Genomic DNA, 14,083 nt, shown 5'->3' on the forward strand with positions numbered 1-14,083 from the left:
AGAGTCCCGTGGACTGCAAGATCAAACCTCTCCATTCTGAAGGAAATCAGCCCTGAGTGCTCACTGGAAGGACAGATCCTGAAGCTGAGGCTGCAATACTTTGGCCACCTCATGAGAAGAGAAGACTCCCTGGGAAAGACCCTGATGTTGGGAAAGATGGAGGGCACAAGGAGAAGGGGACGATGGAGAACAAGATGGTGGGACAGTGTTCTCGAAGCTACCAAACTGTGGGAGGCAGTGGAAGACAGGAGTGCCTGGCGTGCTCTGGTCCAGGGGGTCACGAAGAGTCGGACACGACCAAACAACAAAACCTCACCAATGGCTACCATGATGGTTCTGCTCTGTCTCCACAGCCCAAGGCAGCCATGCTTTTGAAGACCATTGCTGGAAACCTCAAGAGGGGAGAGGGCTTGTTTGAATCTTGCTTGCAGGTTCCCCATCCGTTTGGCCTCTTTGAGAACAGGATGCTAAACTAAATGGCTTGATCCAGCAGCCTCTTTTAGCTCCCTTGCTTTCCCTTTTCTTCTCCTTGCCTTCACTACACACTGCTGAAGCCTAGAAACTAGTTATTTGCGTTACCTGCCCCCACGTGTCTCGATCTAATACCTTTGCAGGTAAGGAGAAGGGGGAAATGTACTTTGCAGTTTTAAAATGCATTTGACAGTCGGTGTGACTCGGGACATTCGCCTGTAGCAGGGCATGACCCACAGAAACAGAGGAGAGTGCCCTTCCTTTTCTAAGCAAGTACATATAAAACACTGGCCTGCGAGCACTCCAGGTAGAAAACAGCCTTTACCAAAGATGTCATGGGCTTTGAAGACACTCGAACTCAGGACGCAAGGGAGAAACGTGATAAGAGGAAGGAACGATTAGCAAACCCTCACTGTGATCAGCTCCCGCCCGAAACCAATGTCCCCCACTGTGGAAGGACATGTGGATCCAGAACTGGCCTCCACAGTCACTTACGGACTCATTGTTAAACCATGTTTATGGAAGACAATCTTACTCGGCTATGAGGGATCGCCAAAGAAGCAGCAGCTCCCAGATCTTGGGTCGTACCTACAGCATGCATTTAAAGCAAGTGGCTTTCCCCAGAGAATTCTGGGAACTGCAGTTCTGCCCTTGCAGTGCCACAATTCCCATCAGCAAGCAACAGTTCCTAGGAATGTGATGTAGCATGAGGACTAGGACTAGAAGCCTAGGAGGGAATCTGACGTCTGGTTATGTTGAATGTCCCATCTGTACAAGCATATATCAGTTTGCCAGACAGAATGACAACCTTCCCCTCACAAACTGTACTGGGGGAATTCTCCCGACAGCCCCAGAACCATAGATGTCAACTTACAGATTTGAAAATAAGGGACCAGCAGCCTCGAAAATAAGGGATCAGCAGCCAAAATGAGGGATTTTCAGAGCACAGGTATGTTCACCTTCTGAGCCCCTCCGAGCCAAAGGCAGAAAGCCCAGCCAGCAGCCAAATGAAGCCTCAAGCAGTGGTTCCCACAGCGCAGCAACCCGGCAAAGGGGATGCAGCAAGGAAAACCACCGTCACCTCTCCGCTGGGAAGCGCTGAGCAAAGGCGAGTTCCCAGGCAACGCGGCCGATTTGATCGGCACAAGGCATGCAAGCTCCACCCCCCAGTTGTTCATAGATTCCTTATTGGGTGAGCAACGCAGCCAAGCAACACAGCTGGAGCCTTCCTCCTCCCTGGCCGGTCGGCAGGGAGGGAGGGAGAGGAGCTGCTTCCTTTGAAACCCGGGAAATTTAAGGTACATCATCAATAAGGACAGCAGAGGGACACGGCGCTGGGATAAGGGACTTTCCCACCAAATAAGGGACGCTTGACAGCTATGCCCAGAACCTATTTCAGGGGGTGGAACAGCCTCACTGTGGAAGTGCTCACACAGGGCATTCGCTAGTGAATCTTGCCTCCTATTTTCTTTAAGAGAAAAGCTAAGGTAAAAGCCGTCTCAAGGATCATAAACTTCCACTGTGGAAAAAGACACTGCTTTTCCCCCGAACAGCGCACGAAAACCCAAGAGCAGCCGTCATTCTTTCATTGCCGTTTTATTTAATTTTTTAATTTTTTTCTTTTACATAAAAACTTCAGTAAAAATTGGATAAAGTAAAATGATTTAAGCAGTAAAATCAATCTTATCAACATAGCACGCGGCTTGCCAGAAACCCTGAGGCAGCCTGTTCGCAAATATTTACATGATAACAGAGTAACCTTGCAGAGAACGAAAAAAAGAAAGGAAAACTGAAACAAACAAAACAAAACAAAAAAAACCCACCCCACCCCTTTCTCAAAACTATTCTTACAAAGTGTTCCCATGATATCAACACGTTTCGGGCTAAAGGGGGGCGGGCGGGGGTGGGAGAACTCAATATATTCACATATACGTTAAAATATGATACAGATCTCGCGGGGGAGAGACGAGACGCGCTTTCGAGTTTGTTGCGCTAAAACAGCACCAAACGGACCGGAAGTTCCGGCTTTCCTTGCAGAGAGGGAACGAACGATGGGGTGAGTGAGTCACAACTGTACCACGGGGTGGGTGTGTTTGTGCGAGTTAGTTTCTCCCCCCCCTACACACACACTGCAGTTTCTGCCTGGCCTCCTCAAACCCGACTTGGAAAGATAGAGAGAGAGAGAGATTGAGAGCCGGAAATCCTGTGGAAAACAAAAGGAAAATAAGAAATGTCCTTGTTAGGGGAGCTCGTAGAGCGGAAGCAAAGATGTCTTTCCTGCCGCGACTGCTACTCCAAGTCCGTGTCCTCTTTGGGCTTGTAAACGGACCCAAATTTCTGCATGTACTTCTTGATGTACTCCTTCGTCTTGTGTTTCACGTTCTCGTTGCACTCAAGGTCCTCGGGGTTTTTGCAGTACTTCAGCTCCTTGTTCATGACTCCGTGGGTCAGCTGCAGGAGAGGAGAGGAAACAGACAGAGAGGGCGGGTTAAGGAGATTGTAGTGAAGGAACAAGTTACCCAAACCTGACTGCAGCCACCCAAACCGGGCCCCAAAATTCCCAAATTCCTTCTTCAAGGATCCATGAACTAAAATCCATTAGCTTGAGCTGAAGGTCCAATAAGGCTACAGAGCTGTATAACCCAAACCCAGCTGTATAAACAGAGCCTTCTCCTTTATCAGTCCATGAAGGCTTGATGGATGGCCTTGTCAGTTCCGAGTGGAGACGGGATGGCAGATCTGGGTCTTGTCTTATAGGTTGTAACTCTCCTGACTGCGCTGACGCACAGACCTTGCAAGACAGCCTGTCAGCCCCCGCGCCCGGGGATGGCGCCAGGGGTACTCCTATAGCTGGGTGACCTTCTTACCCAAAGATAAGAGTACAGAAACAGGAATTTCTGTTCATGCTCAAGGATGTAACTTACGTGTACAAACTCATGAGGATGGATTCCTGGGGAGGGGGAAAGGGGACCTGAAGGGGATATAAGCTGTATGTAACTGCTCTTTAAGTGTGCTTGCTGTGACTGATCACGCAGTGCCTTTCTGCTATCTGGAGAGCAGAAATAAACTCTTTCTCTGAACCAACCCTTGGTGTCTATTGACTCCTTCCTCCCTCCTGGGAGCAATGCATATCCAACCAATGGGAAAAGTGTGAAAGGCTGCAGTAGGAATTCACTGGTGAAAGCAAGGGGGCAGCTCTCTGCAAAGGCGGAATTGTGCTGGGGAGGGGGAATCAGGGCAAAAGAAGGCCCCTCGCTCAAGGGGTGCTTCGGAAAACCTGCTCCCTTTCGTGCCACCCAGGTTCAAGGGGAAAAGCTCCGTCAGCTGAGTCTCATCAGTGGGAGCGAGATTTTAGAAAGAAAAAGAGCGTTGGGCGTTTGTACGGATGTTGCATCTGAGGAACAGAACTCTAGTCTGTGAAAGCTTAAGTTACGATGAATTTAAAGTGCCACAAGTCCCTGTTGTTAGGGCGGCTGACTCGCCTTTGCTGGAGGTTTTTAAAACAGAGGTTGGATGGCCAGCTGTCAGGGATTATTAAACTGTGACTCCTGCATTGCAGGGGGCTGGACCTGAATGACCTTTGGGGGTTCATTTCAATGACACGATTCCAAGTTTCTATGAAAGCTGAGAAACAAACATTAGCGTTACGGAGCACAGGATGTGCTTAATAATAATAATAATAATAATAATAATAATAATAATAATAATTTTTTATTTATACCCCACCCTTCCTAGTTCAAAAACCAGGCTCAGGGCGGCTAACAACAAATCTAAAACACTTAATTGTAACAGCAGCATAAAATACAGTATAAAAAATGAATAATGATAATATTCAGAAATCAATTAGATAATCCCCAGGGCTAGCTGGCTGAATTGGTTCTACTTGGGCCAGCAAGGAGGCCAGGGGAGAATTAGCTGTGGGGTCTCAGAGCGGGTAATCTTCATGAAAGGGAAGGGGGAGGGAAGAGAAGGGAAATAAAAGATCAGGCTGAATTCAAATTAAAGGCCAGGCGGAATAGCTGTCTTACAGGCCCGACGGAAGGAGATTAAATCCTGAAGGGCCCTAGTCTCATGGGTCAGAGCATTCCACCAGGTTGGAGCCATCACTGAGAAGGGTGCTGCCAGGGATGCTCACAACACGCCTTGCAAAAGGGGCTCTTTCCCCACTGCTGATGGGACACAGAACGGGGCCTTCTTGGTGCTGGCACCCCTCTTGTGGCTCAAAAACATCTGCCAAGCCACCTGCACACTTGGGTCTTCTACCAACAGGGTAGAGAACCTTTCCTGTTTTAATCTTTCTTCTTCCTGATTATCCGTACTGCTGCAGTGCCTTTAGCACCAGTCATAACTCAGAGCAGCCCCACTGAAATAAATGAAATTAATTCACCTAGTTTCAATGGGTCTACTCTGAGCAGGACTGATGTTGGGCATCACCCACTTCTTAAAAAACAATAGCCCTTTGTGCTGGTTTTTTAGAAGTTCTTTTGCACTCCTTTTTTGTAAGCTGCTTTGTGTGTGTCCCAATTTTATTTTTTAAAAGTGCAAGAAGTGTGGTCCTCCTCAGAGCCAGCTTAGGGTCAAGGTCCCAGCTCTAACCAGGGGGAAAGAAATCAGAAAATGCTCAATTATTGATTGATTGATTGCATTTATACTGTTTGGCGGTTTTTGTTAATTTAGTCTACCAGTTAATTTTTATTATTAATTTTATTACATTTATATATCACTTTTTTCTTCCAAAGGAGCTCAGGGTGGTGTACTGTATTTTTCGCTCCATAAGACGCACCTAGTTTTTAAGAGGAGGAAAGGCGGAAAGCCCCGTTTTTGGGGGGATCAGCTCACAGTTGTGCAGCTTCTTTTACAAAGGGGAAAAATCCCTTTTTTGAGGATCAGCTCAGAGTTGTTGGGCTTACTTTGCAAAGGGGAAAAATCCTGTTTTTATGGGGTTCAGCTCACAGTTCTGCAGCTTCTTTAGGAAAGGAAAGGGAGCCGTTTCTACAGTTTCCAGACAGATAATCTAACCAGCCGGTCACATGTCGCTGGGGAAACAAACAGCCTCCGTCTGCAGAACATTCAGCAATGGAGGCCTGGGCAAGGGAGCCAGCGACCGACCACACATTTGCCCCTTAAGATGCACAGACATTTCCCTATACTTTTCAGGAGGAAAAAAGTTTGTCTTATGGAGTGAAAAATACGGTATGCGGTCCCTGTTGCCCCCATTTTATCCTTGCAACAACCGTGCAAGGTAGGTTAGGCTGAGAGATGGTGACTGGCCCAATAGTACCCAGCGACTTTCATGGCTGAGTGAAGATTTGAATCCTGGGTCAGTGGCGGGGGTGTGTGTGTGTGGGAGAGCAGGCGGGGGCGTGGCGCACGTCCTGGGGGCGTGGGGTGCCACCCATAGGGGCATGGCGCCCAGCACAGGCGGGCAGCCGCGATGGCACCGTGCTGGGATTGTGCTGCCAGGGGTGGTGTGCTCCCACCGCACGCCTCTTCCTCCGCCAGCGCCTTGGGTCTCTCAGGTCTTAGCCCAACCACTATGCCACGCTGCCTCTCATTGCTTGATGGCTGGCAGGACCTTCTCTGCCATTTCCCCCTTCCAGAGCAGGAGCCTGACAGTTGCAAGCCAAGCCAGACGCTTTGGTCAGCAGCAGGAGAGGTTGCGGTCAAATGCAGGGCACCAACTGCCCGGGGTATCTTCAACACCACCCTGGGGCTGCTGGCACTGGGAACAGAGGTGCTGGCTGAGCGAGAGAGCGCAAGAAGACAAGAGGGCCTCGTGCAGGTCCTCTTACAGAAGAGGAAACTTGGCACGGGCTTCAAAGGCAGCACTTTGTCTCCAAATGGTGCTGCTGGCACACACAGTTCCCATTTCCCACTCTTCAATGCACACCGAGTTTCTTTCCCCTCTCTCCGGCCTCCACACATAAGGCACTTTTCCGCCCGCCTGCCCCGGCTTTTTCCATCCCATCTGCAACTCAAGCCTCAGCAAGCGAGTTTCTGCAACCATCTGGCCTTGCAAGCTGCCAGGTGGATTGCTGCAAATGGCTCTTGGCGTGGAAACGATTCCCACCCTCCGCAAATCGGGGAGAAACGGAATCGCTTTCTGAGCCAGAGGAGTGTCATCGGCGGTAGCTCCTCCCGACGCAAACTCGGAAAGATGCTCCTCACTGATTTGTCTAGGGATCTGGTCTTCAAGAGATACCCCTGGGGGAAATGGGAGCAAATGTCCAATCCCGTGGGCACTCCTGAAGCAAGAAGGTCCCTCCAGTATTCCCAAGGTCAGGCCTTCAAAGGAAGGATAATCCAGGAAATTTTCCGCTTTTAACCCAGGTTTTTTTTCCCTTCCAGGCTTCCTTCCCCTTAAAGCTCATTTCCTGGCCTCAGCTTGGCCGGCGTCACCGGCAGCTCGAGTGCAAACGGAGATGAAGAAGAGTTTGAATCCGATATCCTGCTTTATCACTACCTGAAGGAGTCTCAAAGCGGCTCACATTCTCCTTTCCCTTCCTCCCCCACAACAAACGCTCTGTGAGGTGTGTGGGGCTGAGAGACTTCAAAGAAGTGTGACTGGCCCAAGGTCACCCAGCAGCTGCATGTGGAGGAATGGGGAATCGAACCCGGTTCCCCAGATTACGAATCTACTGCTCTTAACCACCACACCGCACTGGCTCTCGAGGAAAAGGCATGCCATACCTTCCTTGCAAGGTGCTTGAAATCTTCGGTTGTGGTTATCCGCCCAACTTTGCAGTCTGGTTTGCGGTAGGGGTTCAGGCATTGCACGATGAACTGAGACATCTGGAAAAGGGGGGGGGCGGGAACGTTAAATGACAATCCTTAGAGCCACTGACAATTTCTCCCTAATTCAGCAAGAGAAGGGGGGAGCTGGGCTGGGGGAGGGATGGAGGGAGGGAGAGAGAAAGTGGGTGCAAGAGCTGTTGGGACGCATGAGCAAAAACCTTCTTGAAACATCTTCTCAGTAATAATAAATAATAATAATAATAATAAATTTTTATTTATATCCCGCCCACCCCAGCCAAAGCCGGGCTCAGAGCGGCTAACAACAATAAAATAATACAGCATTCTAAAACCAATTCATTATAAAATCAGTTCAAATCAAATTGATGACAACCATTGGGCTAGAGTTGTGTGAAGAATTACCAAAGGAGGGGGTCAGGCTGTGCCTTGGCCAAAGGCCAGGCGGAACAGCTCTGGCTTGCAGGCCCTGCGGAAAGGTGTCAAGTCCCGCAGGGCCCTGGTCTCTTGTGACAGAGCGTTCCACCAGATCGGGGCCACGGCTGAAAAAGCCCTGGCTCTGGTACAGTCATATCTTGGTTTTCGATCAGAATGCGAAGTCCGTTCAACTTCCGAAACGTTCTGAAACCAAGGCGCAGCTCCCAATTGTGCAGGAGCGCAGGAAAAAATCGAAGAAGCTTCCAAAAAAATATTCAAAAACCACTTCCGGGTTTCCATCGTTTGGGAGCTGAAACGTACGAGTACCAAGGCGTTCAACAAGCAAGGCACAACTGTGTAACATTTGGAAACTTGGTCCAGGACAAGTTGCTAACCACTGCAAGAATGTTTGGGTGGTATCAAACCAAGTGTTACTCAGAGTAGACCCACTGCGATTAACAGCCCTTAGTCATGTTTACTAATTTCAACTGGCCTACTCAAAGTAAAACTTCGTTGACTACCACCCCTTAATCTGGCACTACTCCGGATCTTTCTCAAACACCCACTAATTCAAAGGGTGCTAGAGGAACCCACCCAGTGCAGCACCAGTAACTCAGCCCCAGAGGAGGAGCAAAAACTTTGCCCACTCCAAAGCTGGACCTTACCTCCTTTCGAAAAACCTCCTTGCTCTTCTTTGCCAGCTCACTGGAAGTGTCTGCTTCTGCCGTTTTGGGTTTTTTGGAAGACTGCAAAGAGACAGGATAGAAATTTCATTTTTGGAGGTGCCGGTTTCACTTCACGGAGAGAATGAAATGCATGTGGTGCCCTGTGTGTTCTTTCCCTTCTTAGCCTAGGCAGCAAAAGACTGGAGCAGATCTCTGTTACATGTCAGCTGAGACAGAGAGAAATTTGGAGACACCTGCCCTGGGAATTCAGAACATTGACTCACACTTAGGGGAGCATGTTGAGAAGAGGGTGCAGCTCAGAGAGGAATCCTCAGACCTCCCTTGCCAGATCTGTCATGCTGGATTGGATCCCAGGTTATGAAAGATTAGCAGCTGGTGGGATCAGAGCTGGTTTGAGGGGCCCAGTGACAGAAAATAAGGTGCTGACTCAAACCACAGACCTTTAACAAATGCACAGATAATTTTGCTACTCGGCACTGACGAGAGGAATGAATTCTGCTTAATTTAAGGTGCTTTAATTTATTATACAATTATGTATCTATGGACAGCCTTACATTGCCACCAGGCATGCAAATACAGTGGTGCCTCGCAAGACGAAAAGAATCCGTTCCGCGAGTCTCTTCGTCTTGCGGTTTTTTCATCTTGCGAAGCAAGCCCATTAGCGGATTAGCGGATTAGCGCTATTAGCGGCTTAGCGTATCAGCTGATAAGCGGCTCAGCGTATCAGCTGATAAGCGGCTTAGCGGATCAGCTGTTAAGCGGCTTAGCGGATCAGCTGATTAGCGGCTTAGTGGATCAGCTGATAAGCGGCTTAGCGTATCAGCTGATAAGCGGCTTAGCGGATCAGCTGTTAAGCGGCTTAGCGGATCAGCTGATTAGCGGCTTAGTGGATCAGCTGATAAGCGGCTTAGCGGATCAGCTGATAAGCGGCTTAGTGGATCAGCTGTTAAGTGGCTTAGCGGCTTAGCGGATCAGCTGATAAGCAGCTTAGGGCTTCGGAAAAAGGGGGGGGAGGAAAAAAACCCTGCAGGAACTCGCAAGACATTTTCGTCTTGCGAAGCAAGCCCATAGGAAATTCGTTTTGCGAAGCACCTCCAAAACGGAAAACCCTTTCGTCTAGCGGGTTTTCCGTCTTGCGAGGCGTTCGTCTTGCGGGGCACCACTTTATGTTTCTCACATATTTACATGGCACCAGCTGAGTCCATGGCATCTTGCAAAGTTGCATAGGCAAAGGCAGACAAGTCCTTGCCACCAAACAGCTTGCAGTCAAAAATAGACAGCAGGGAAAAGAAACAGATGTAAGGGGAGTAATTTGGTTTGTTTCAAGCTGCACGGCATTCTTGCCAAGTTTGGGGAGCAAAAAGTCTTAGAGCAGTTTCTCAAGAGTCTGAAGTAGTGCCTTTTGCTGAAACGGGTCCAAAATAGACTCTACAAATTTGAGATTTGAAATGCTTATTGAATTCTGCAGGAAACCTTTCAGTTTCCTAGTGATTTCCCATTTAATACATTTGCTTTTTCTGGATCGTCAGGCTTAAACTATTCCACAACAAAAGGTTTTTTTCCCAGTTCTTCTGAACATTTTGGTGTTTTATCAATGCAGAATCATATAGTCGCAATGGATCCCAAAGACCACCTGACTCAGCCTCCTCCAACCTCGTCTCCCTCCAGCAGCTTTCGACTACAACTCTCACGAGCCAAAGCAAGCATGTCCCATAGCTAGGAATGATGGGAGCTTTCAATCAAAGCTGCTGAAGGGCATCGGTTTAGGGAAAGCCAATTTAGTCCCCCTGACGCCCCCTCCCTGTTCGTTATTTACTATCACTTTCAGAAGGTCTTTCTCAACATCTTATGCTATCAATCTTGTAAATAAATGGAGTGGACTAGAGGCTGAGAGAGGTGTCCAGCGCCATCTAGCAAGCCTGCGGCTGCATTCAATGTAAGTCCTGGTCTCCGGCCTCCAGCACTTAGGTGTGACAAGCCCTTGAAACAGAAAACTGAAACTGGATCTCCAGGACTCTATTAACTGCTCAATGAAAAGGAAGCTTAATCCCCCCCCCCCGCCAGCTGGTGTCCCATTGGGGAGCGAGAGCACTTTCCTGAGAAATTTGTTCTGCACTATTTCTAAGGCTTTGTTAGCATTTGGGTCCATGCCCCATATCGCTACTCCATGGAGCATTTGGGAAACCACTTTACTGGTGAAGATTTTCGGTACAGGTTCTAATAACTGGCCACCCAGCATAAAATAGAATTTCATTAGTGCCCCACAAGCTTTCTGCGCTTTGAGTTTCGCAACCTCGATGTGTCCCTTCCATGATAGTGTCTCTTTTTTAAAAAAAAAAATATTTATTAGGGTTTTTTGTAAAAGAAATACAAAGATAATAAACAGCATTGCTTTGTTTTAACAAAATTTCATAACTTCTTTAGACTTCCTCACGTCTCCCGCTCCCACTTACATCGTTAATAATTTTTTTTCAAGCAAATTATCATCTTATTTGCAATTTTGTAACCACTCATTTAAATATAATATAACAATTCTCCAACAAATTTTTGTTTCTCTTAATCTCACTTATCATCAAATTCCAATCCAGTTTAGTGATGGCCAATTATTTATAACCAAGCATCCTTCTTAACATTCCACTAAATCACAATATTTTTGTAGATAGATCTTAAATTTCTTCCAATCTTCTTCAATCCTTTATTCTCCCAGGTCTCGAATTCCATGATAGTGTCTCAGTGAAAAGAACACCCAGATATCTGAAGGAGCGTATGTGCTCCAGATTCTACTGGTCCATTTTCCATTTACAGTGGTACCTCGGGTTACATACGGGGTACAGTGGTACCTTGGGTTACATACGCTTCAGGTTACATACGCTTCAGGTTACAGACTCCGCTAACCCAGAAAGAGTGCTTCAGGTTAAGAACTTTGCATCAGGATGAGAACAGAAATCGTGTGGCCGCAGCACGAGGCCCCATTAGCTAAAGTGGTGCTTCAGGTTAAGAACAGTTTCAGGTTAAGTACAGGCCTCCAGAACGAATTAAGTACTTAACCCGAGGTACCACTGTATATCTGGGGCTACGCTTCCCAAAGACCAAAATTTTGGTCTTGGAGTAATTCACGCCAAGCTCTTCTCGCGTGCAATATGAGCTAAAAGCTGTGAGCAGATTTTTAAGACCTAATCGAGAGAGTGATAGGAGCACCACATCACTGGTGTACAGCAGGCAGGATATCTTCCTAATATGAACTGATGGAGCGGAGGATTGCACTTGTGTTAGATGTGGTACCATATCCTAAAAGTTAAAAAGTGTGGGAGCCAATATGCAGCCTTGTTTCATGCCTTTTGATGTCTTGAATGGTTCTGATAAGCTTCCCCTTAAGCCCACTCTAACTCTTGTTTCGGTGCCACGATACAATTCGCGGACTAATAATAAGAGTCATTTTCCCACATTCTATTACCATAAATCTCCATACCTTTAAGTCGTAAATAAATAATCTTCTACTTTTCTAATATGACTTCTGTCTACCTCACTACAGCTCATTTCTTCCTTGTTTTTTTTTTAACTGCGTTCTTTTTCACCTTATCAATCATCAGCATTATGTACGGTACATTATCCATCTGTCTTGCAATTTGCAAAAATTAATTGAAGCACACCAAGTATTTTATTTGGGAGCAATGGTTTTTTTTTAAGTACCCTCCATAGCATCCCCACTCTTTAATTTTTTTTGGGGGGGGGTGTTGTTTGATTCCTGATTATTTCTCTCATTTTCCATTCATTCAGCGCTCCAGCCTCCTGGTGCAGAGGCTGTCAGAGCGGAAGCAACAGCACCATGGCTTGAGGGTATACCTCTAGCCACGAGCAGATTCTGGTTTGCCACCTGAGAACCAACAGGGCTCAACACATTACAGTTATCACGTGCAACTATAGTTCTAGTCTACCTTTTGTCTGGAGGTTTATGCAACCGGTCTGGGCAGATCAGCTCTGTGGCCTATTAGAAAGCTTAAATTCATTTTCCATGTCTGGAGGAGATAAATCACCTTTTGAGCTAGGAACCTATACTTATCCTTAGTTTGCTAGGAACAAGCCGAGTTACTACTATGCAGGTAGTTTCACCCGCCAGTCAGGTGAACTCACCTTCATGGGGTTTTCGTCGTACGTTGGGGTTCCAAGATCCATTTCAGCTTCGTGCTCAAGGCTGGCATCGTCTTCCGGACTGTCCCAGTTTGGAGGGTCCCACTGGGTTTGCCTATAATAATAATAATAATAATAATTTATTATTTATACCCCGCCCATCTGGCTGAGTTTCCCCAGCCACTCTGGGCGGCTTCCAGCCGAATATTAAAAACAATACAGCATTAAATATTAAAAACTTCCCTAAACAGGGCTGCCTTCAGGTGTCTTCTAAAGACAAGATAGCTGCTCATTTCCTTCACATCTGAAGGGAGGGCGTTTCACAGGGTGGGTGCCCCTACCGAAAAGGCCCTCTGTCTGGTTCCCTGTAACCTCACTTCTCAGAATGAGGTAACTGGCAGAAGGCTCTTGGCGCTGGATCTCAGGGTCCAGGCAGAACAATAGGGATGGAGACGCTCCTTCAGTTACAGTGGTACCTCGGGTTACATATGCTTCAGGTTACAGACTCCGTTAACCCAGAAATAGTGCTTCAGGTTAAGAACTTTGCTTCAGGATGAGAACAGAAATCGTGCTCTGGTGGCGCGGCAGCAGCAGGAGGCCCCATTAGCTAAAGTGGTGCTTCAGGTTAAGAACAGTTTCAGTTTAAGTACGGACCTCCAGAACGAATTAAGTACTTAACCCAAGGTACCACTGTATACAGGACCGAGGCCGTTTAGGGCTTTAAAGGTCAGCACCAACACTTTGCACAGTGCTCGGAAACGTACTGGGAGCCAATGCAGATCTCTCAGGACCGGTGTTATATGGTCTCGGCAGCCGCTCCCAGTCACCAGTCTAGCTGCCGCATTCTGGATTAATTGCAGTTTCCGGTCACCTTCAAAGGTAGCCCCACGTAGAGCGTGTTGCAGTAGTCCAAGCGGGAGATAACTAGAGCATGCACCACTCTGGCGAGACAGTGGTGTCTACAGAAAGGAGACCATGATCCATGAACACGAAAGACTTCTCTGACCCCAAAGACCATCAGGACGCCACAGCAAAGGCGCAGCATGGGCAGGGCGAGGGGAGCTGTTGCCCTGGGCGCATTTTGCTCCTCATGCAGGCTTTGCGGGTCTGATCCCACACCCCAGCCTCGCAAAGCAGCATGGAGAGGACGCAACAGCCCTGCACCATTCCAAGAACCCCAATCAGAGGGGTGCGTACCTGCCCTGCTGCATCACCCTCACGTCCCCCTTCCAGCCCCCACAAAGCGAGGGCGAGGCTGAGATCGAAGGGCCCATTTCTGCTGCATCTTTCTCACGCCACCCTCCCTGAGCTGCTGGTGAATGCCCCATTGCACATGTACCCGTCCTGAGCACCATGATGACACCCTCCGTCACTGGTTGCCAGCTGTAAGGATCAGCCAAGGTTTGAATTCTCAATGGAAATCCTGTCCCGAAGGGGTTTCTGGAGGAGCTCGGAAGTGCTCTTTCCTACAACGGCTCCTCAAAGCATAAAAAGCTAGCTAGCACTCGATGTCTGAATATTTGGTTTCTCTTAATCATCATCATCAACCTTTTATTTGACCGTCAGTCAGAAAAAAGTACATTTGTCAATACACAGTTAAAACATCCAGGAAGATTTTAGAGCTTAGCCAA

General features: G+C 47.8%; 1 protein-coding gene across 2 annotated transcripts in view; it reads right to left on the minus strand.

The window, feature by feature from the left end:
• Positions 1-2,051: 2,051 nt before the first annotated feature.
• The window catches only part of SETD2 (SET domain containing 2, histone lysine methyltransferase), an 89,187-nt gene continuing 77,155 nt past the window's right edge, over positions 2,052-14,083 (minus strand). For both annotated transcript variants that reach the window (XM_081931362.1, XM_081931361.1), the window contains exons 19-22: positions 12,456-12,567; positions 8,304-8,384; positions 7,162-7,263; positions 2,052-2,922 (exon numbers count right to left, since the gene is read on the minus strand). In XM_081931362.1, the coding sequence (XP_081787488.1) occupies positions 2,761-2,922; positions 7,162-7,263; positions 8,304-8,384; positions 12,456-12,567 (457 nt within the window). In that variant the 3' untranslated portion in view covers positions 2,052-2,760. The remainder of the gene's footprint in view (positions 2,923-7,161; positions 7,264-8,303; positions 8,385-12,455; positions 12,568-14,083) is intronic.

The sequence above is a fragment of the Podarcis melisellensis genome (genome assembly GCF_964234715.1).
Source record: "Podarcis melisellensis genome assembly, chromosome: 12".
NCBI classification, from domain to species: Eukaryota; Metazoa; Chordata; class Lepidosauria; order Squamata; family Lacertidae; genus Podarcis; species Podarcis melisellensis.